This window comes from Lycorma delicatula, chromosome 4 (genome assembly GCF_047948215.1).
Source record: "Lycorma delicatula isolate Av1 chromosome 4, ASM4794821v1, whole genome shotgun sequence".
NCBI classification, from domain to species: Eukaryota; Metazoa; Arthropoda; class Insecta; order Hemiptera; family Fulgoridae; genus Lycorma; species Lycorma delicatula.
Window position 1 is genome coordinate 129059448 of NC_134458.1, and position 25601 is coordinate 129085048.

A 25601-nucleotide genomic window follows, 5' to 3' on the forward strand; every position below is an offset into this window, starting at 1 on the left:
TGGTTAATTGAACCCAATTATCAAAGAACAACACGATATAGTATTCAAATCCGTATAAAAGCAACTACCTTTATTAGCATTTAATTTGAACCTGGGAACTTTCGACTTCAATATCAGCTAATTTACAACGATTTAATTCGTTTTAAATCAGCTGATTTAAATTTTTTTGTGGGTTGATTTATTTGGAGTCAATTTCCTGAACAATGAAAGTATAAGTAAATTGTACAAACTAATAATGGGAGACATCCAGTGATACTTTCCAGGACAGTATAAAGATTTAAACAAAGTACGATACAATAAAAACGTATAACGAATAAAAATATAACTAAGCTTAATAAACTACAAACAATACTATAATTAACTGCTTTAAGAACAAAAATGTAAAAATGTAACATAACTTAACATAGCTATAGAGTACAATAAAATTATATAACAAATTAATACGGTCAGATATAAACTAATGTGCTAATAAAGCACATATAAGAAGAAATTTGAAACTACGAAACTTAATTAAAAAATAACAAAACAAAAGAGTTCATATTAATAAATTAAAATAATTCATAAATAATATCCGAAAAATTTCAGTAAGAAAAGTATGGTATTCAACGCACAACAACCTCTAGATCCAATACATGCAGCTTCTTCAGTCGTCTCACATCTTCAAGATCATTTAAAAGGTTATTAACCAGATAGTTTTCGTGCGGGTTAATCTTAAGGAGTATGTTGAACTTAGTCGGTGAATTTCTTCACGAATAGATGGCATCCCTAAGTAATCGTGGATTTTTTTGTTCTTCGCAAACTACGGCGCCTCCGAAATGTTCCTCAACACTTTGCTCTGGAACCTTTGGATGACTTCGATATTGCTATTGCTTTCCGTACCACAACATTGTATCCTGTGGGCCGTTATTAGCTTTAAAAACGTCTTACACAAAAATTTGCTATTTAAAGATAATATGTGTCTTATTTATTACAACCAGTTCAACCGTCTAAGCTTTATATTTAATTGCATTCTCTTTTCTCTCACGTGATTTTTCAATGTTAGGTGACGGTCCAAATGAAGTCCTAGGTATTGTAAATTGTCCAAATGAGGGCTGTGAAACTTATAAATAACAATTTTTTTTTATCCTCCATGAACATAAAATAAAATACTTTATTTAAAATAAAGTGGGATTTTATATTACAGATATTATATTTTTCATGGTATAAAAACACATTATAATTCCTCATCATTTCATAAAAGTTTTTGATCAACGTAAATCCGTAATGCGTTTGATTCGGAAATGGAAACAGTTATAGAAAGGTAATGAAAGAATGTGTGATAAAAGGGTTACAGTACTGATGAGAAAGTGGAACGGTGGTGTTGGGTGAGGGATTCTGTTAGTCCAGACAACGGAATTGATGGGGTTAATATGCAAGCAATCTAGTCCTTTCCAAGCAATAGGAGTACAAGGGAAGGGAAACAGGAGATGGTGGTGATGTTTGGCAAAACACGTGATCAATCTGTATCAGAGGGAAAGTAGTAACGTACTTCCCTTATACTATTACAAATCATTCAGCACGTGAATTTAACTATATCGTTCTATACACCGAAAACTAATACGATTCTAAATTAAAATTGGAATTTATAAAATATTTGGTTTTAATAAAATCCATTGAGGTACTTTTTTAATTTAAAAATCATTTGATGTTTTCTGAAAAAAAATTGTTTGTAATACGATGAATAAATTTTTACATTAAATAAAAAAAAAATTATAGTAAATATAAATGAAGCAATTTAGTAAACTCCCCTTCTGTATAATGTGTACTATTTTATCTATTTTTATCTACGAGTGTTTTATAGGATAGAAATGATAATCTGTAACATGTATAGCTGTTTAAAATATCTGGTAATGAAATCATTATTTTTCACTTCAATATTTAAAAAAAAATAAATGAAAAATATTCAGACCACGATATTTAAAATAAAATTAAAAAATTTTCTTTCATTAAAAAAAAATTATTTTACTTTCCGTCAAATATAGAATAGTTACATTAAAGTGGAAACTATGGTGAACGTGTTAAAAATGGATGTGCGAATTTTGCCTTTCGGTGTATTGAGAGGCTAATTCATTCCCGGACAGCCTCGTCCGGGAAGGGTGGGAGGATCCGCCGTCCCATCATCAACAATCGGGCGGGGACTCCCTTGTAGCACCTTTGGGGGGGAAGGTAAGACCGTAGTTCCGGTGAGGAATCCCTTTGAGGGTTCCTCATTAGAGGCGAGGCATAAAGACCGGAGTCCCGGGGGGGGGGGGACTCCTCTGGGGACCCCTAATTATAGGCATGACATAACCAACCGAATTCCGGCTGTCTGGGTTTGGCTTTGTTCCCGCCGAGGTAGTTTCAAGGCGGTGGCACCCCTCGGAGATGAGTTTATGTTTGATTGCGTGTCCGGCTCCGTGGCGAGGGGAAAATAAAGATGCAACGTAAAAAAAAAAAATAGTTAAAAAGAAAAAATGATGTACATGCTTCTATGATCGAACATATTGCCTGCCAAAAATCATATGATTTTTTTATCTATTTATAAACATAACAGCAAATAATAATAACAGTAACTGAACACGTACACATAGTTATGCAGAAGCACATAATAATTCTAGAGTAATAATTTCTGTATTAGTAAAGTACTTTAAGCAAATCCTAAATTGGACGAAAGCTTACTACAAATAATTCTTGGATGAGATCAATACTGAATCTACTGTCTATGTAACTGACAGGTCTTAAAAAGATAGAGTAACCATCTGAATATATGAGGAATAAGTAAGCTCTGAATAGCATAACTGTTGATTGAATAAGTGCATGGATTACACAAGCCACGAATAAAAGTCGTAGTTGATCGAATAGGGGTAAAGGAAAATAAGTGTAGAATAAACATAGATTCAAGCTTGAATACTTACGTAGAAAAGTAATCTCGTACGTAAACATAACCTTCAAATTAATATTTGAGTAGCATAAAATATAGTCTTGAGGCGAATGGCGTAAACAGCCTTGTATACATATTTTGATAAAATTGTTATACATGTATTACAGGATTTACAATATAAGTAAGTCGCTTACTAAGGGTAGTAAACTGCAAATACAACATCTGGACGAATTTATTTATTAGGAAAGTCACGGTAAAGTTGACAAAACTTCCTAATAAGTAAATCGCTTGAGAAAGACCAGAAGATTCAATCTATAATGAACAATTATGTATTGCTTCTCTTGTAAACTTGACGAAGAAAAAGAGAGCTTTTCAGCCTTTAATTGGTATTTATCAGTATTATTATCACAACCATGAATTCGAGTATAACAAACACAGTTGGGGATCAAGGGAGCGGAGCTCCGTGGCTAGCTTTTACCGGCTAGTATTCATAAAAATGAAACTGAACATCTAAAAAAAACTATGAATATCTTAGATTTCCTTGATGGAATGTACTTCTTGGGAATCAATTATGGAAATATGTCAAAGATTTGACTCTGGAAAAGACATTACGTTTCATACATTTTTAAAAATTATATTAACCTTTCAGACTTATCAAAATATCATTGAGTATTTTGTAGAACATCTGAAGAAAATCAAAATTTTATGTTAGAAAATTTATAAAAAATTCAAATAAAGATTATTAGTTAAAAATAACATCAAGATGTTGTTTACAATGTCGTAAAAATCGATATATCATTTTACAATGACTTTATATTCAAGCTGAAACTGAACATTTCAAATACATTTCCAATCAACCTTTTATAATAAGTATTGAAAAGTTGTAAAGCAAATTTTGATACGTATGAAAGATATACGGCATAGTTAATTAATTTGATTACGGTTTGTAACTAAATACCTTTAAGGAAAATAGAGAAATTACTACAATCTTCTCTAAACATGCTTCATTCTGGCTTAGATAGCCTAAACTTCCAACTTTACAATTAATATTAGCAGAAATTAAATACAATATTCTACAACAAAAAAAACCAACGCTTAATAAAATAATAACAAAATAACAATAAAAAGAATACATTCACTTTGTGTGGATGGATTCTTACATCTTACGTCATCTGTAGTGTCTGTGTCTTACATTCCAATCGACTAACATCACAGCACATTTTCCTCAATTTCATTTCTCTTTTGAAAATCCTCTAACAACTACAGTGAACTGTTTACATAAGACTTGTTAACATCATTCGTTCCAAAAGAACGAAGGAACATACCGTTGTATTTGAAGAATAAGAAAAAAAGAAGAATAAAAAGGAAGGGAAAACCGAAGAAGGCTGTATTTTTCAGACATAAATCACCAAGCATCTGGTCCCTGTTTGCCGCAATCCTTGAGGGATTACATTTCTCCTTTCAATGTCTTGTGCACACTTACTTTCTCTTGTTGTAAACGACATTCTAGTATCATTTATATTATTTTGTGAGTACATGGAGAGTGACAATATAAAAACTGATATAATTTATTACAATTTTGTACAAAGCAGAAAAAGAATGATTAAATAAAAACATTAACAATATCATAATTTAATAAAAAGATTGTATTTTGGGTTATGAACCCCAAAATTTAAGACCAAATAGTCAACAAAAACAAAAGAAGTTTTCATCAACATTAAATTCATGGAATACTGTTAAACACTACTGTTAGAATTTTAACAATAATTATTATAAAACGGATAATGATTTTTATATTTTAGAAATTTTTCCTTAAAGGAACTCGGTTTTGGAAAACGCTATGAAAATCATATATTTTTTAAAAAAAGATTACACTCAAAAACTTTTACGGAAAATTTTTTGCACATCTAAAACCTAAACTTAGAGATGCTATTTCGATTGTTAATCATCATCAATATGCACTGTATACATAAAAAAAGAAATAAATGAAAGATATCTTCTCCTTTTTATAGTAGGGGTGGTTTTTTTTAAAGAATGATCTAAATTGGAAGTTTAAAGTGGTTAGATGTTTTAAGCTAAATTTACAGTTACTATTGGAATTACATCTCAGACAACATCTGTTTATTTTTGTTTTAATTCTTACTTCAAAATTCCTCCTAAAAATACTCGTTTTATGGAATTTCGTAACAATTGTTTGTTTTTTATTTAATATATATGTATTTCCATTTATTTATTTGCATATCACATAAATTTGTTGTAGTGTCTACTGATGATGATGATGAATCTAAATGACGCATCTACGTTTATATGTTACGTGAAATTCTGTAAGGGATTTTAGTGAAATATTATTTTACAATTGATTACAATAATAGTTTAGAAAAAAAAATATTTGTACGGAAATCACAACATACAAATTTACCAGGAATGAATGCTGAAAATAATATTAAAATTTATTAGATCGAAGACTGTTGACGTACATATTGTTTATGTTCTGTTACCTAATCCGTTTTATTCTGTAAAAGTGTAAAATGTGAAAGAAAACACAGTAAAAGAGAACAGTTAGACGATTATTGAGTCCTCGTCATTGTCATGGTTTTGTTTTAATCATGTGTAAAAGACTTTTAGTAAAGTTATTATGCTCCAATACATAAGCGGGTAAATCGAATTCTTTCCTAATTAACACCTTACACCACATACCTAAAATAACAAATAGTGGACGGTTCTAGCAGTCAAACTCCTGCCCCAACTCTTACGAGACGTAAAATAAAATGTTAAACATCACTCGTTCATTAAATCGATGTTGTTTATTTTTATATAATTAATAATTTGCTAGCAAACGTTTTCATAATGAAATATATTCGCTTTGCAAAGACCTTCAAAAATTACTCGTGTAATTTTCATAATCTGCTTGTAACCCAACGAAGGACCTAAATTACATACGATCAGTGTAGATACATGAATTAATTTCTGTCCCTATGTATAAAGACAAAAACTCTTGCGCCGTTCTGCGCTAAAAGACTGACTTTTCGTTTACTACGCCTCTAATTCACAGTCAGAAACTCAGTGATTTTCAGAGAACAATGAACTATACACGTTCGATTAACAAGTGGACCCTAAAAACAAGCATCAAATTTAAACTCATTCCCCACTGTGACTCACTACATAAGCGCGTATGAAAAATTACACCGATAAAAAGTCAATATATCCTATGTTTTCTGCTGTCGAACTTAAATAGAGCGTAACTCAAGAACGATTAACCAAACTTCATAAACACTACTTCAGAAAAATTAAATTTCAGAAAAATTAATTTAATAGTTTCAGAGCCACAAAATTTTATACATGAATGGAATTTTTGTAATCCTCACGTACCTCAAAACATAAAGAAAATTCAATTTCACCTATAATTCTACCATGCGATCGAAAGTAATATCGTACGTTTCATCGAAAAGTCTGTAAAAAGGAACTGTTTTTTATTCTTGAACGTTTGCTTAAATAAAGAAAATTTTTCAAAGTTTTTTTTTACTTTTTAATTAATTTTTAACAAGCAAAAATTAAAAATTTCCAAGTAATTTTTTTTTTTAATTATAAAATATTTTTGAATTTTTTGTCTTTGTTGCATCAATAAAAAAAAAATAAAAAAATATTACGAATACAAAAGAAATACCGAATGAAAATAAACGCAAATAAAGCGATCGTAACGATTGCAGTTCATGTTTCAAACAATTTCAGGTTCAATGTAAAATTCAACAAAGTATTTGAAAAATCACAATTTCTTTGATAATAGTCATAAAATCACGACATCAATATAAATTAAATATTCAAAATTATTAAATATAAACAATGTTATTGAATTAGAGTACTTTAGGGTATATTAAAGGAACAGCGGTTGGTAGTCATCAGCAGAGATCATTACGTTAGGATGTTAAGATAGAGACAGATGGGATAATCATGCGATTTAGCGGAAGAAGCAAAAGTAATAAGAGAGAAAGAGAGAGAGAGAGAGAGAGAGAGAGAGAGAGAGAGCGTGAAAGAGAAAATTATAAGAGGGTGAAAGGGGATTGATGTTGAGGGGTAAACCTTTAATATAGAATGTGTAATTAAATGAGCGACGAGTGTCACAGGGTAACGGTACTATATATATACAGTACAGGGTGAGGTAATGTTGGAGAGTAACTAAAGTAGATAATGCTTTAATGATGCGCCCAGTTACTCTCACGTCAACACATTTCCTCTATCGTGTACATACGCACGAACTACTGCACCTACATATACATACTGGTTAAAGTAAAACCGTATTACAAGGTGAGTGAGAGACAGTTTAACGTTAATTTTCACGAATTGTACAATACACTGATAAAATTTTAAATAATATTTAAGAACTTATTCATATGCAGTAAATTTAATTATTAAATTATTAATTTGCAGTAAATTTATATTTAAAAATTAACTGTAAATTAAATTTCTTGTGACTAATTAGAGGGGTTTTTTTAATAATAAAGATTTTTCCCCAAATCACTTTCTCAGGTTATAAATTATTTTATTTAACGTGAAGAATTTTTGTTTATTAATAACTAGCTGACTCGGCAATGCTTCGCCATTGTTAGATTTGAGTATATATATATATATATATATATATATATATATATATATATATATATAAAATGTAAATGAACACAAATATTGATAAAACATTAAATAACTAACATTACGGAACTTCACAAAATGTAACCTTTCCCTTTTTACCATCTTCCCTTTTTTCCTTTTTCACTTTTCCCCTTTCTCCCTATTTCCCTTTTTCCATTTTTTAGCAAAAATATTTTTTTTCACGTAATTAATATATATTCTGAATATGAGTCAAATCGGACCATAAATACAATTTTCCGAAATACCCCAACGGCACCTAGAGGGTGCAAACTAATTCAGAAAACTTCGCTGGCGAGCGCACAACTCACCAAAGTTTCATCGCAATCGGATGAATGGTATAAAACCGCATACGGACAAACAAATAATCATATATATATAAGATTAATCTTTTAATAATAAACACTAATTTTAAAGGGATTAACAGATCGTAAGGTATTGCAACCGTAATGTCAATTTTAGTGTTAAGATTTACGAAGAACGATTTAACGGCAAGCTGATATGTAAAGATTGCTTGAACATATGTCGGTACCTAAATTACCTTAACATTCAATTCTTTGAATTTATCTATTCCTTTAAAAATAAATGATTTTCTTCAGAAAAAAATTCTTTGCAAGTTTTATTTAAAATTTGTAGTTTCTTATTAGCCATTTAATAAAGTTATTTTACGTCAAACATACAATAGTGTGTTTTACGACCCCAATATTTTGCCTTTTATCACAGGTTTCTTAAAAACTACTAAAAATACAGTTTTGGGACATATTTTTTTCAATTTACTAGGTCAGATTTCATTTAAAAATCACTAAATTTACCCTTTAATTTGGATCCCAAAAATTACAATCTGGCATAATTTTACTGAAAACGCAATGAACCGGGCGAAATCATTCGCCAGCCGACACTCTGTAACGAAGCGCGTTTTCGAACCTATGTTTGTTTGCACTTTCTTCTTTATCTTCACCAGTAGGAGGTGTACTCAAACGTCTTTTAAATTCTTCGTGATTCACTTTGTAAAAAAATGTATTATTTAATATTTAAAAAAAGTTTTTTTTTGAAGAAATTTAACGATTGTTTGTTGTAGTTTGGCTAAAATAATAAACGAGAGTAAATTCATAAGTTAAGCTTAATTAAAAAATATTTGAACGGTAGATATTTTACTACTTATTTATAGTTAGCTGTAGAATAAGGGCTGAATTACCAATGGGATTGGATATTGTAGTTGTAAGAATAAAACTAAAAGGCAGGCAACTTACAAAAAATAATAAACTACCTATATGACATAATTTTTTAAGAAGGCACTTGATAAAGTAAAACTCATTAAAATATTAACTGAGATGAAATTTAGGGAAGAGGTCTTGTATAAAATCTGGACATTAATTATAAAACAGTGAGAGAAGGAGAATATGAAAAACTCAAGTTCTTAATTCAGAAAGTAGTGCAAGGATTAGCCTTCTACTATTGCTCTTCAATTCGTGTATAGAGGTAATATAGAACGACACATTTGAGAGTGAAGTAATTAGGAAGAAAAAAAAATATATAAAGATATTAACATTCACCGATGCCTTTGTCATCGATACTTTTATCAGAAACCAGCAAATAATAAGTGACACAGAATTATTGTTAGGTGTACGTAATAATAAGGTAAATAGGTGTATATAATATACCAGACGTTATACAACGTTGCTATTTAGAATATTAATTGCAAATAATGGATGATTTAAGGTAGAGATCAAAAGAAGGATAATTCGAGTGAAAACTTTATATTGAAGTGTGAAGTTCTATTTTGTGATATAAATCTACGAATTAAAAAGATCTTGTAAAAAGATATTTGTGTTGAATGTAACAGTTTTTAGAAAAAAAAGGTGAACAATAGTAAATAAATATAATAGATACATTATACTTCTACGATTGTAGAAGTTAAAAAAAGTTATCTTGTTGAAAATTTTGTTGATCGTTATTTCAGGATTTTTAATGAAATAAAGTAAGCACTAATTAGTGGTATCTAATAAGTACGATAATAGTAATCATAAAAAGCCTTTTGATGGGATTATTAGACTTAGTAATAGTATAAATAAATTCATCACACAACCTAAATGAGACTAAGTATCATGAAATATCTTCATGATGTCATAAAACTTTGCTAACGCTTTTCGCATAAAACTTTAACTGATATACATATTTTTGAGGGGTAGGCAACGAAGGAACAAAGGAATAAAAAAAAATAATAATAATAGTAATATTACTAAATTAAACTTTGTTCAAAAACAAAAATAACACACATCGTGAGCGGCAACATAGACTGGAAAGAAAAGGGGATAAACAGACTCTGGGTGTTTCTAGTTGCAAGTATAAAAGTAGCAATAGAAGCCATTGTGTTAAGATTCATTACAGACTGCTATGTACTAAAGCTTACTTTGAAGCAATAGAGCGCTAAGTTACCATGGATCGTTGTTATAATATGTATTAACTTTTTGCTAAAGCAACTTTACTTGCTAACTGTAACGCAATCTTAATTGGCGGCAAAAGTTGAAAACAATCTTTCATTAAACTTATCGAACGAAGCATAACGGTTAATTGGGAATTAATAGCTCTCGACCAAATGACGCTGTAATATTAATTTACGGAAAGAAATATTAAAAAGAAAAAAAAACGCATTAAAATTAATTTATAAACAAGCAAAAAGTTTTATAAAAAGATCTACACAAACTAACCATTTCTTTCTTTAGAAATTATTTTACTTAAAAAAAAACATTAAAATTACGTAATTTATATACCAATCCAATAATTTTATTTTGATATTATGTTGAATTCACGTTCTATGTAAATTTATGCTAAGATTAACATTCAGGAAATTTTTTTAGCCTTATGATAAATTTTTACCAACTTCATAAAGGATGTTGCTATCCCAACCTTGATATCAGAATTTTAGATCGTTCAACATCATTTGGAAATCGCCTTTTTTATTTTTACTAGACAATTTTATTCAAATATTAAAAATTAAAAGTTATTTTTTATTAGAGAAGGTAAGTTTACATTATTTAATAATTGAGTTCAATAAAAAGGCAATGCCTGAGTTATAGGTGAACAATGACTGATCAATCAAATTGTAACTACACCAATATTTTTCAAATATGAAGGCTAGATTTTGGTAGGAGAAAACCAAGTCTCCTCATAGGCATTTGCTGTAATCATACAAACAAGCTAGAATTACCACTCAACTGGGAGCAACATTGTAAAATCGTCGTGCACGTGTAATAATTATTTACCGTATTTTCTCCAGTCATTTGGAAGCTACTCGCATCGAAGGAAATAATGGGTGAGCAAATGAGATGTTAGGTATAAACAGTTTTCCGATTATATTTTTAGGCAAGTCCAGCCCTTATCTTTATACCAGCGTTAATCTCTGAAATATTACAGTAGCAGGTTTACAACCTGTTTTGAGACATTATGCTATCAAAATAAATATACGTGTGTGTATGCGTGCATACAACACATACTCGTACAATCTTCAAAGACTAAAAAATAGGATAAAGACATTTCATAATATAAATAAATAGAGAAAATAATTAAACTTACCATTTTATTATTTATTTCATGGAAATGTATTTCACAAACTTTATCTACTACATCTTCACACTGAAATGTAACAAATCCGAAACCTGAAAAACAAAAAAAAAAAAAAAAATTATAAATATAATCATACGAAATAAATTTATGATAAATAATTATTACTATATATAATAATTAACAAGAAATGAATTAAAGTTCGATATGAAAAAAAATAAGACACTTTTTTTATTTATTGCCTTTCGTTATGCATTTCACTTCATTTGAAATAATATATCTATTTAAAAACTTACAGGAAATATTGAAAGATCACTTGTTTTTATAATTTTTAATTTTTTTAACTTAACTTTTAATTTTTTTATAGCACAATTATTTTTACGTTAAAATATTTTTCTATTTCCTTTTAAAATAATATTTTTTTAAAACAAAATACTATTAACTAAACTTAAGCATCAAAATTAAATTGAATGGTAAACTAATTCATTCTGCTTCTAAGTAAGCATTAAGATAACATAAATATTTAAAATAACCTTGAAATGCTTCAATTAGGGAAGTATTTTGCATAGATGGGTTTCTTAGATACTATTTTTTAAGTTTTATAAAAAATTAAAGTAATTATTTTATAGCATAAAAACTACAAAAAACTCTTTTCACGGAGAATTTCCAATAAAAATTTTCTACAGTATAATAAATTTCGGTTCACTTTAATCTTTACGTGTGAAAAACGAGGAAAATTCATTAAATACCTTTGAATCATTTTTTATTATACATTTACATATTGTACAGGTAGAAAGCATCATACAGTTTCTTTTTACAAATGTGTAAACTGCGAGTCTAACCGTTATTAGTGAACAGGTTATTGTACTAGTTCTACGGAAATCCTTTAAGATGTGGAAACTATTCTCAGAATGGATTAAGGACTACGTGCAATTGATTTAATTCTGTTTTCTGTTGCTATTTTTTGGTAAAATTTTAATATTCTTTATATTTTTGATTTTTACAAAGTTTCTATGTTTTTACGGTCCAAGTTGAAGGGGGAAAAGTTTTTTTTGTAGGAGATAAGTGGTTATCAATTTGTTACACAGTTCTTTCAGAAACTGAAGATCGACTTTGTTTAGTCATACCGATTGTAGGATAAATTTTATTCATTTTCTTTTATTTTTCAATGGAAAAAAGTAAAACTAAATAAAACGATTATTTTTTATTCAATAAGATAATTCTCAGAATTTTACAAATAATTAATTTTAAAAGATATTTTTTATCAAAACGGAAGTATATAATTAATATATTTATAGGTTATTAAGTATATAAGAGAATTATTTGAAAGATGTACCTCATTTAATACTGAAAATACGAAAAAACTACTGTTTACGTAAAAATCAAGTCTATGATTTGTGAAAAATTATAAAAATACTTCCGTTAATATGATTCTATTTTTGAAAAAAAAAACATGCTCAAAAATCGTTTCACCGGATATCTAATTTGTTTGTTAAATAATCATGATTGGTAAATAAAAGGAATTTAAAAAATGATATAAATAAATTTAAAAAAAAGTACAAAATAAAAATAACTATCAATGTTCATAAACTAAAATTAAAGAAAATGTTGACAAAAATTATACAGCATCCAAATATGAAATTGATATAAAGAAAAAATGACGATGATAAAATAATAATAACAAAATTACAGGTGTCCCAAAATCTCCACAAGAGGAAAAAATAAGCATTTTAAAAAAAATGAATTGGTAAAAATAAAAAAAACATGTTAATTTTTCCTATAAATGGAAACTTATGGGACACCTATGGTATTAGTACTAGTGTGTGTAACATAAAAATAAACTGTTGATCTGGGTTTCATAATATTTATGTTGAAACTGCACAATTTTTTTGTGAACAATTTGTTTGTAGGAATACTACTTTTATAGTGTTTTTCGTTCTTTTTAATTATTATTTTATTAGTATAATGTATTATTTTTACATTTACATTAAGTGTCGGTTTTTACATTCTCTTCTTTAACTTACAATGATTCAACCGTGTACTGAACTCTTGCAACCTTAATTAAACTCAATTCCGACGTCATACAATGGTGAAATTTTACCCAGCGATGTAAGTCTGGTGACAATATTCCATTTTTAATTTCATCTATATCTACATTTTATAAATCGAACATTTATATATAAGTTGCCGGAGATATAAGGGTAACATCTTGAGGAACATCAACCGATGAGATGTAGCTATCAATCTGACTGATTTGAAAAATATAATCTAAAGGTAAATTAAATGAGATATTACCGCTATATTAAAGAGAAACCCTTCTATGTCACTAGGTAAAATAAGAAAAAACGTTTTTTACAGATTCTATAACCAAGATACAAAAAGTAATAAATAAAGAGGAAAAATGATTTTAAAAAAATTCATTTAAGCATCAACTGTATTGAACATTAACCGAATCGAAAAATGGAAAAATTCAACACTATTTACAAAAACTGAAAATCTAGTTTTCATTCCTGTGTGAAACAGTCATCCTCAAACTTACCAATTAAAAATAAAGATAAAAAGTAGAAACGGTTGGATAGTATTGAAATGTGCCAATGGTTTGTTGGCGAGCGTATTTCTTTCAACTTGTGCCGCCCATAATTCAGTTATTCTTTAAACATATACACATTTTTTAATTTTCAATTTTCTTGGTTTATCATAAATATAGAAATATATGTTTTTTTTAATTAATTTGTATCGTCTTTTTGTATCTAATGATTTTATTATATTTACTTCAATAAATTCTGAGGCATTACTTCAATTTAAATAACGAGACTAATGCTGCTGCAGAATAACTGCGCATGCGCCAAATTCGTACGACCGACACTTGTGTAGCGTGAAGCCTTCTCTTTTGACTGTGGCCACTCCACTTTCTGTAGACATATTAGTTTGACCGAGCCTTCGTTTGGATAACACCTATCTTTTTGTTTTACCATCAAATTATAAGTGTTTTATTACCTAGGGCACTGTGCTCTTCCGGAGCACAGGGCAGCCAATTGCCTTGCCAAGTCTGCGCCTGCCAAGTGCGTCACCTGTACCTTGTTGAAAGGCAGTGATGCTGGACACCGGGACGGGGGTAGGCAGTGCAGAGCGCATGATATTTCTTGGGCGAGAGCTGTTAAAAATACAGCTTATGGCGACGCCTGAAGCCTTTGAGGACGGACTCTCCACCATATTGAACGCTTACGCCGGGACAGTTAAATCTGCATCATTTCTGGACGGCTATCAGTGAAGCCATGAGTCTTGATGAGTACAAGCTCGCGGTCCTATTGGTCCAGGAACCATATACCGTCGCGGATAAAATGGTTGGCTTCCACAGGATGGATGTTATTCATTCTCGTGGGGGACGGCCGCTCTCCGCGATCTTAGTTGGCTCAGATTTATTGGGTGTCTTCTGGCTGTCCCACTGGTCGATGAGCAATTCACTGTCATGCAAATCACGAGGGGCACGCTCGATCTCGTACTAATGTCGGGATACTTCCAGCTTGGATGGAGTATCGATGATTTGCTGGGGAAGTTGGAAAGGATTCTGGATGGTCTCCCGGGTACCAGAGTGCTGGTTGCTCTGGACACTAACGCCAAGTCTCCCGCCTGGGCTTCACCACTCACTGACCTCAGAGGCGCTGGTCTCGAACAATTCGTTAAAATCAGGAATCTCTACTTGATTAACGACGCAGAACAACCGCCAACTTTGTCTTGCGAGCTGGGGGAAAGTTACATCGACGTCACATTAGTGATGGCCGACTTGATCAGACGTACAAGTAGTGGGACTGTCTAGCCCGAGGCCAGTGTGAGCGATCATAGGCTTATAACCTATGAGATTGTTTACGAAGGCGGTCTAAGTGCTGCAGATTTGGGTTGTTATAAGCTAAGGGGCCTGGATCAGGACAGGCTGCGGCGCGATTGCGCAGCTGCGTTGCAAGGGTTGGAATGGTGCATAGAGCACAGGGAGGAGGTGGAATTGGTGGCTGAGCAATTCGGCCGGGCCATCAAGACTGACTGCGATAGGGTCCTACGGCGGTCTCGACAAATGGACGGACCCTTAAGCGGTGGCCAGTCAGCTGATCAGAGAGTGCCTGGAGCTATCATGACCGCCGCTTCCGGGGAACCATCTATTAGACGCAGGCGGAAAAGCGGGAAAAAGTGGTGGCCCTCTGACCTTAGTGTGCTGCGCGCAAAAGTTAGGTTCGTTAAGAACGGATACCAGCGTCGCCCCCTAACGGGAATTATCGTCGACGACGTGCGCGCTGAGCGTCTGCGGATCTACCGGCGGGTCTGTAACGAGTATGTTCATGCCATCAAGGAAGCCAAACTCAAGTTTTGGTAAGACTCCATGCGCGAGTTGCAGCCCAACCTCTGGCAGCTCGCGAAATCACGTTGCCGGCCAAAGCCATTGCACGTGCTATCCACGTTGGATGCGGGTTTGGAATGGCACCGCGCTTAGTCCGCTCACGCTGTTAGATAGCTCTAGGAGCTATTTAGGACACTGGTCGCTAAAGTGTTCTAGGTTCAGTAGCTTTTTGTGGCACTGACATTTTGTCGTATGCTTTAGGGCAACCGAATGGGGTAGTGGCGGGAGAAATGCCAAGCAAAAAAAAAAAAATCGCTGTTTTATTAGAGAAAAGAATTGTCGGGAAATTTCAAGCGAAACTTAGAAAAACCGCTACTGAAACTTATCTATTATTAAAAAATATGTGGCAATGAATGTTTACCACTTGCGCGGGTTTTTGAGTGGTTTAAGCGTTGGCCGAAGCTGAGGAGACGTTGAAAATGATGATCAAAATTCAAAGCGATGGTCAATTTTTTTTCCGATATTCATGGGATTGTGTACCTTCACTGGGTTTCTGAATTTTAGTCTGTTAATCAACATTACTACCTTGAGGTCCTTGCTCAACTCCGTGAAAAAATAAGAAAAAACCACCCGAATTGTGGAAGAACATGTCATGGGTTTTTTATCAGGACAACGTACCTTCTCACACTGCATTATCTGTAAACACGTTTCTATCCAAGTATAACATCCCAGTGTTAGACCATCTGCCATATTCGCCTGACCTGGCACCATGTGACTTTTATCTGCATTAAAAGGGATAAAATTTCAGACCGTTGAAGCTGTGAAAGAAAAAGCGGCACGCGTCATGAAATAGCTCACAGAAGAAGACTTCCGGCAATGTTTACAACAATGGCAAATTCGCATGGAGCGTTGTAGGGATAGAGGAAATGTGTATATTGAAGGGGATAATAACTAAATATGCATAAATTTAAAATAAAATATTTTACAGCATTATTCTCGTTATTTATTCTCCACACCTGGTATGTATTTTATTTTTAATTTAGATTCTAAATTTATATATTTAATTAATAATATTCTAGGTGTTTTTTTATAATATATTTTATGGTTTATTTAGCTATTTTATGGTTTTTTTTATCAATTTAGCTTTTCCTTTACTTATTCATTAATCACTAATAAGTGCCATTGAGGTACAGTAAATCAGGAGGATTGTTGATTCAGTGATTAACTGAATCGTTAATACAATTATAAATTCGTTTTGTCTGCAATTATATTTAAAGTTATGTTAAATTCTTATAAATTCCAGTAACCGTCAGTTTAAGTGAACAATATTTAGGGTTTTTACTAGAGCTGTAAATGTATTATTAAATCTCAAGTTCTAGAGAAAAAAAAACTTGTAATCTTGTAAATATATTTTATAATATTAAAATATTTTTATATTTTTGTTATGTGATCAATGATAAATAAAAATTTTGAATTAGCATAAAGAGACCAAAAATATTCTTGATTCTAAGCAATACATTTAATAAATAAAATTAAAAAAAATTAAGATAAATTCATATGCACATGAAGACAAAAAAAAGATGTGACTGATACTCGTATACAAAAATGAAAATAAGGATAAAAAATTATTAAAAAAAAAAAAAAATGTAAAGATTTATGGTGTGAATCGGTTTGAAAGGGTTTTGATACGTAGGTAGAAAAGGGTGGAGGTGAACAGTTTAGGATAGGGAATACAGCCGGAAATGGAACAAACTGTTATCAATGGTAAACACTTAACAAGGTGCGTCCACTGACAGCGCTTCAACAAATCAATAGCCACCACATTACATTCTCACACTCTAGCCCTTTAATTTCCCCCCTCCCCAAAATAAAGCTATCTCTCACTCTTCGTGGATTTACATCGTGATAAATCGAATGACAGCCGCATACCCTAGTCATACGATATTGAAATCAACTGCGCAGGAGTACCGACGGAACATTAAATACAATTAAAACCATTTAATATTAATGTAACGCTAAGTGTGAAATAACAGTTATTATGGTTGGAATAAAGTTATCCTGCGTAAAAGATAAATTTGAAAGATATTCTGAATTATATTTTTTCGTATAAATTTATAAGTTCTTTCACAATGTGAATCTGTCGATCGGCATGTGAATGTGATAAGGTGCACACGATAGGTCTAAAATCATCTTTATTCAATTTGAAATACTTAGTTTTACAATTATTTTGATAGATTACATAGTAGTCTGAATATTAGTTAGAAATATATCAAGTCACCGACTTGCACCGTTTTCCAAATTCCTTAACTTTATTCTTCTAATTATTTAAATTTGTACAGAAATTAAAATATTATATCACTTTGAAATATAGAATAATAAAACAGGGAAATATTAATAAAGAAAGAAAGGAAAAATCAAAGAAAAGGAATATTTTTTGTCACAAGAATTTGCTTACTAAATTTCTTTAAAAAATAATTTTTGAGAAGAAAAAGGAAAAACTAAACAATAAATTTTATTTCTAGGGGTAGAAAATATTGTTATAACTTATACACTTTAGTAAAACTAAAACGCAAAATAGAGATATACGCTAAAAATAATAAGGAATCCCTCTTAAAATTTATACTGAATGAAAATGTTGAATTTATACGTTGGTTTAGTTTTACGAAGTTAAAATATGATTTAAATGAATAAAATAAATCATTAAAAATTATTTTTTATTATTATTACATTTATATAATTTTATGCCTAATCTACCGTTTATTTATTCAGTTGATAAAATTATTTATTACTTAACTTTAATTAATAAGATGCACGATACAGATTTAAATTTATATTATTGTCGTAGGAAGAAAACAAAGTAGTTTGTGTATTTAGCCTCTTTTCGTTTGTCCTTTAACCAACCGTCCTATCGCAATTTAAACGAAATCTCCAGAATAATGGCAGTTTGAAAGTAGTGTATGTGAGCTCACAAGAGTAGGACGGTTGGAATTCCAGGTTGCAAGAGGAAACTTTGTTCTTAAGACGGTTTGTGTTCGCATTCAGATAGCGCGCTTTCTCATCAAATGTCGACCATAAAGTTTCAACCTCTCTTTTCCTCTTCCACTCGACTACCTACCCTCTACAACAAATACTAGTATTGCTATTGCTAGCTCTAGATGAAATCCCCTTTTGCAGAAATCCCCCATACCCTATATTTCCTCTACATCACAAAATCCTCTAACTTTCCTCCCTTATCCAACATTCCCATAACATTCCAATGTACACGGACAGATACGTGCAATCCTGTTAAACACCGGGAAATTTAACGTTGCGAGGGAAATTATTGTTCGTATGTCTTTTATTTAAACACACGTTCCTGCTAACGAGAATTACCTTGTAGTTAAAATTTTCTCATTTATTTCTCATTCGTTTTATTTTTCCTTTCGTTTTTTATTCTTAAAGAATAAAATGAAGAATAATTAAAAATAATTAGGAATATTTTCTTTGTTAATTTTCTTAATATTAAAATATAAGTAAATAGTTATTTTAACAAAATATTACATCACCAGTTTTTTCTCTTTTTTTATACTGATATGAAACGTTTTACTTAAGAAATATATTCCCAAATACTCTTTCAAAAAATCTCAGCATATTATGTTAAATAAAATATCGGATCTAACATTTAAAGTAATAATATAAAATTTTACAATATTTTTTTTAAATATTACATAGTCAAAGTTTCATTTACTTTAACTGAAATTTATTAATGTCAATATATAATGTTTTTACTATCACAAGTTAACATTTCACATATCAGTGTAAATTTCCTTTTGTTTCATTTTTATTGCGATGATTTTATTTTATAGGTAACTAGTGAAAAACTGTCAAAAACTACTTCACAAAAAGTAAAAAAAGAAAAAAGCTTAAACATGGTTTTCATAAACAACAGAATTATGTAAAAAAAAGAAATTGTAACGTTACAATACGTAACTGTACCCGATTTTATTCTCTTTCAGAAAGAATACTCCTGATCTATCTGCACTCCTGTAAAACTAAATTAAATGTAATTTAAGTATATGCTCCACACAACTATTTAAGTAACTGTACTACGTACATATATGTAGTTGTACTTTGCTTACATCTTTGGTACAGTAATAGAACCTATATTTTCACTAAGTAGGTTTTGAGTTCGAATCCCAGTTAGGTTTGCATTTCTCATACTCTATATTATTCATCTATTTGTAATTATATTTAATTATAAGTGGTAAGATTAAATAAATTATTAAAATTTGTAACAAACTAGTCTACTAAATTTGAAGCAAAAAATACAGAGTGTTTATAAAGAAATGTGGCAACCTTTGTATTTTAACATTGGGTGTCTATTCTGACTATAATTTCTAATCTGTATATCAAATTTCAATTCATTGCTACAGATATTTTTCACCTTATTTTCTTCATTTGTATGACTTATGTAAAAAAAAATGCTTTTCATAATTTTACTTCGTTTATTTTTCAATATTAGTCAAATTTAGGTGTTACTTTTTGTATTTCATAACAAATATAAAACTGAAAAACTGTCGAAAAAACTACTTGACAAAGAAAATACTTTTGAAGTTCAAATTAAATAATTTGCTTTGCATTTTGTTAAAAAATATAAAATTCTTTATACTGTAGTATTACGAGAGTATGCTTTTGTAACAAGAAGCTAATTAATAGTAATTTTAAACAATGTTTTGACGCGCTGTAAAATTGTTTAATTTCTCTAAACCAGGATGCTAGACTACTTTTTTTAAAAACATAACTGTAGAATTCATTTAACAACATGTAACTGTTCCTGCTCTTTCACTTTTGCATTCTCTCTTTCCTCTGGATTGTTAAACATAAACATGAGAATGACGTAAAAAAAATTTAACGTTACAATACGTAACTTTACTCAATTTTATTCTCTTTCAGAAGAATACTGCTGATCCGTTTGCAGTCCTGCAAAACTACATTAAATATAATTTAAGTATATGCTCCAATGACAGACAGATCTGGCGAGAATTTTGAGAAGTTTTATCATAAAAAGAATAAGGCGATAAAGAGTATAAAAAAAACCTGTATGAAATATTATATTAGAAAGTTTTAGTTAAAAGGAAGGTGAAGAGCAACAGAAAATTGTGTGACTGAATTTGGTCTTGGAGTTAGGTCTTTACGAATGTGAAGAAAAGTTTGATTGAGTGTCAGACGTCTAACCTCGTGGAGTCTATTACCACTGTTAATTTAATTTTAGTAGACTTTATTTATGCATGCAAGTCATCAGTGGACTAACAATTTTAATTAGTAAGAAATCATCATTGACGCAACGGGTTTTAAATTAAAAAATACTTGGCTAAACTGTGTTGAGGTTCAATCCCTTGAATTATATAAGCGTATCGTTTTTTAAAATTCGTTAAAAAAATTATGGAAAATGCTATCCAACAGGAATGATAATTTCCAGTTGGAAATTGGAATAATTTGTTATTAAGTATTTTCTACTTTCTTGTATAGTGTTGAGATTTAGGAAATAAGCAAAAACTCTAAAGTTTTCAACACAGTGAAGAAAAGAAGAGTATTTAGGACATACTCTGAAACAGGAAAAATGTTCTTTATTTCATTTAATAATACAGAGTAAGTTAAAAATGCAGTTGAAATGGCAAAAGAAGTGTTAGTAAGAGATTATTGCTTTTGAGATTGCAAGAATGGTTCCACTGTTCAACTTAAAAATTACTTAGAGCCGCCGCACATAACAAATTATGTTTGTCAGTGTGGTAGTCGACATTCAGTAGATGGTGACTTGTAAACAAGAAGAACCAAATCAGGAAAAAGCTAAATAACCCTTTTCACTAGAATGCTTTCCTAATTTCAAGTCGGTATTTTTCTGCACAATTAAAAAATTATAGCAAATTCAGAGTATCTTTAAATTTCTGTGAAAACTTATCAGAAGTAGTTGATTATTAAAGTTGAGGAAAATAAAATTAGAATTAGCGGTTATATTCAAGGAAATTTATAATTATTATTAAGCACTAAATGGAAATAACTTATTTTCCATAATAGGATAATAGGAATACACAGACGACCGAATATTTCTACAGACAATTGTATTTCAATTTAATACTAAAAAATTAACCAAAGATAGGACTATACTAACCGTTTATTACTAACCGTTTCTACCAATTTATATCTGTAGATATAAATTGAAAAACAAGAAAATGTTTAAAAACAGTTTATAAAAAATTACTTAAAATTTAAAACTAGGCGGCGACTTTTATTGGTAGATCATAAGTAAATACTGAAAAATTAGCATTTAATAAATAACATAAACAAATAACACAAAAAAGATACGTAATGATAACATGATAATGAGGATATAATAAAAACCAATATTTACGATTTTTTAAGATAAAGCAGTATAATTATTATTAAAAAATTAATTTAAATTGTTTTTTAATTTGTTTTGTTTTTATTTAATAATGAATTAATGATATAATTTATTTTTATAAATACATTAATTAATTTTCTTTTAATATACTAATTTCTAGGTCACTGGTTCTTTAACAATTGACATGGCCATCTACTTTAGATTTTAAGTAATCTTTTATAAAGAGTTTCTGAAAACTTTCTTATTTTCTAAATTATTTTAAGAAAACAACAATAATTAAATTAAAAAAAAGCTAATAATCTGTCTGGTTAATAACTGTATATACGGTGTGTAGAAGTGTTAGCCAAACTTAAAGATTGATTCACGATATCAAAATAGACAAAAAAAATTCGTGGACAAATTCCTGCCTTGCTTCATGTTTCTTACGGCCACCATTTTGAGTTTTTTTTTGAATAAAAGAGTACGAATATATCTTAAGAAAGGATTAAGATATTTTAATAAAATTTGGTATACATTTACCCAATATCATTTTTTACAAAATAAACACGTCTCAAAATTCAAAATGGCAGCAATTAAAATTTGTTATCCATTTACAACTCCATAAATATTACTTTTATTGAATCATCTTTTATTAAATAAAATATTAACCCTTTTATTGTGAACAAAACTACAACTTATTTGTTCAAATCGGTTGAGAAACAGCTGAAATATGGTAGAAATTGTTAAAACTGCAAAAATAATGCAATCTGAAGATTTTGTGCCCGTTTTCTCTTGCTAACAATAGAAACTATTATTAATTCAAATAGTAAAGTTAGGAATTTTTCATTTCAAATTTCTTTCTATGCCGCCTTCTTTGCAGACGTCAATTATTGTTAAAAAATTTTTGTTTTATGCAAAACCGCTCAAATTTTTCAAATAATAACTAACAAAATAAATTAAATAAAAAATACTTTAAATTAAAACACTAAAATAATAATAAAAATATGTTGTTCTTTAAATTTTAACATTTTTAAAAATAACTAAATTAACAATTCGGGACGTCCGGATGTAAGGCCGAGACGCTACCACTCGCATCCCGGAGGCCGGCCAAATTAACAACTACTAACAACTTACAAACCCCAAATTTGTCGCCTAGTGCAAAACATCGAAGTGACAGAAGAATCGAGTGAGTATATAATTATTCGCTTTACGTGGCAATTTTTTTTTAATTTGGTTTTATTATTTTTGAAATAACGTTTTCACGTTTTGTAAGTTTTTTCATTTTTATTTAAAATACATAGTTGTAAAAATGCTGCCTTTACAAAAAAAGCCGTTTACAAGAAACACAAATTGAGAAACATACGTCTTGATACAAGTAAGCAACAGTATACAGAAAAAAAAACGGTGAAAAAATTACTATCGAACCTGAATTAAGTCTTTTTAAGAATCTTGAAATATCTATCTTAAATTCACATATTTACATTCATTCATATAAAATAAAAGACTTAAAAAGGGATTTTTCAAATCGTTTTGAAATCAAGAAATGGATGTAGAGAAATGACTAGTACTGAGCATGAGCTAAGGCTCTCTGGAAAACGGAAATATTTTTTTAGTAAAATTTTTCCAACTGATCATCAATTTAAACAAGTTTAAATAAAAAAAAATGACAAAACAGTAGAGCCTACAGAGATATTCTAGTCATCGTGACAAAAAAAAAAAACCAAAAGTTATGACGACCAAAATAAAAGGGAAAAATATTTTCAAATTCTACAAGCTTTACAATATAAATTTTCAAAAAAAAAAATGTTCCGCTTAAATTATAAGAAAAAGTTTTAAAACAGGCCGTCAGTTGAAATATTTTTAAAAAAGATAATATAAAAAAACATTTTTTCTTTTCTTTTGCAGAGTTCTCCATAGAAGAGAAAAAGAAGAAACTATTGAAGATGATCCATTTGATGAAGAGTAAAGCTTAAAAACGTATAAAAAAGATAAAAGAAAAAAATCATACCACTTAAAATTGTTACCTTCCTTTCTTGAAGTCTGTAAAAATATTTTACATAGACCTTGCAAATTAAAAATCATAGAAAACGAGGTATTTAGTAAAAGATATGATTTGAACATACGAAAAATAAATACGAAGGGCTCGATTGAGAACCTCTTCCATTTTTTTTTTAAATTGGTTAATTATAAGAATTTTTCCCTAAATTTCAGGATACAAAGATAAAATTAGATGGTTACGATGGTTTTAGATAGATATAAACACAATGGTGCAGTTTTTAAAATTTATTAAATCACGCGAATAATTTAAATTACACGCTACAAGCAAAATAGATTTGTTGCTCATTTTAACTCTATTTATCGCTCTTTTTTTCGATTCTTACCACCGTATATACTTGGTTAGCATTAAGTTTAATTAAAATAATTTAAAAAAAAAATTTATTTCTCTGAATTGCAGAAAATATTTCTTTAAAATAACATAAAAATAAATATTTATTCTCAAATACGTATAATTTTTTCTCCGGTTTAATTTAAACCTAGATAGTTCAAAGGGCATACAAAAACATACACGTGGAAATATCCAAAGTATTGTTTATGTAACATATACAATAAATATATAAATATATGTGGTGAACAAACACACATGTGAACAAATAACGCCACACCTGGGTTTTCTAACAAGGTTCACAACCCTATACTACGGTAAAACACTACGCTGCTAACAAGTTCTCTAACATAAGTCTAGAATAACATTTCATTCATAACACCCTCTTGCTGTAAAACCATAAATAATATGGACGGCGTAACATATTCCCTTAGCCCTCAGCCCTTTAAATAAACAACCCTAAATTGCGCCACCACTGGTACGACCATCATCACTATTTTCAAACAGAAAATCCTTTCTAACACCATCCCTTCATTCCTAAGGGAGCGATTCTTACCATCTCTTGTCAAACATTTTTCAGTAATAAAGTTTTAACCGTAAAGTTGTTCCAATTTGTTTTTTAAATTATTCTTTATTAAATCTCCAAACATCTATTTTTTTTTTACACCCTGCCCGATTAAATATTCATATTTTTTAATTTTGAACGGTATATTTTTTATTGTTAAGTTTTGTTAATAAAATAATTTATCCGGTTAAAAATTTAAGACCGAAATTCATCAGAAATAAATAAACCAATAAGTTGTATTAAAATTCATTAATAGAATTAAAACAAGATTTCAAACAACTGCCTTCCTTCGGATATAAATGAATAAAAATGTGTGTAGAAATAACATCTGGATTATAAACAATGCTGTGTTAGAAAATATTTGGTATATATAATGATGAAGTCTAGACTTATTTACAACAGAACAGAGGAAAAAACCAGGCTATTTCACTTCTTATCGATTTTATCAGAGACCATTAATAAGAAATTTTTGTTTTAAGAGTTTTATCTTCACTTCACCGCAGCTCTAATCTTTCATGAAACGACGCTGAAGAGAAAAAAGAAGAGCTCTTGTCTTCGTTTCCTTTTTTCAAGCAAGTGAGAACCTTCAAACACAAGAGCACATAAACTTGATAGGTGTGATATTAATAATTAAAAATAGATCTCCAAACTAGAAACATTCAGAAAAAAAATTGTGAAGACAGAAGATGCATGATCTAAAGAATCAATAATCGCAAATAAATTGGTAATAAGTGTTACATCGATCCCTAATGTAAAATGTAAATATACTTCGGAGGGTAAAAAAAGTTACTGCGCTAAAAATTTTGTTCAAATTTTTCTTAGAACCTTTTATAACTTGAATGAGCTTATAAAGTTGAACCCAGG

General features: G+C 29.8%; 1 protein-coding gene across 1 annotated transcript in view; it reads right to left on the reverse strand.

Moving 5' to 3' along the window:
- The window catches only part of Rbp6 (RNA-binding protein 6), a 967859-nt gene that overhangs the window by 145212 nt on the left and 797046 nt on the right, over positions 1-25601 (reverse strand). The window contains exon 6 of the mRNA XM_075364169.1: positions 11114-11196. Within this exon, the coding sequence (XP_075220284.1) occupies positions 11114-11196 (83 nt within the window). The remainder of the gene's footprint in view (positions 1-11113; positions 11197-25601) is intronic.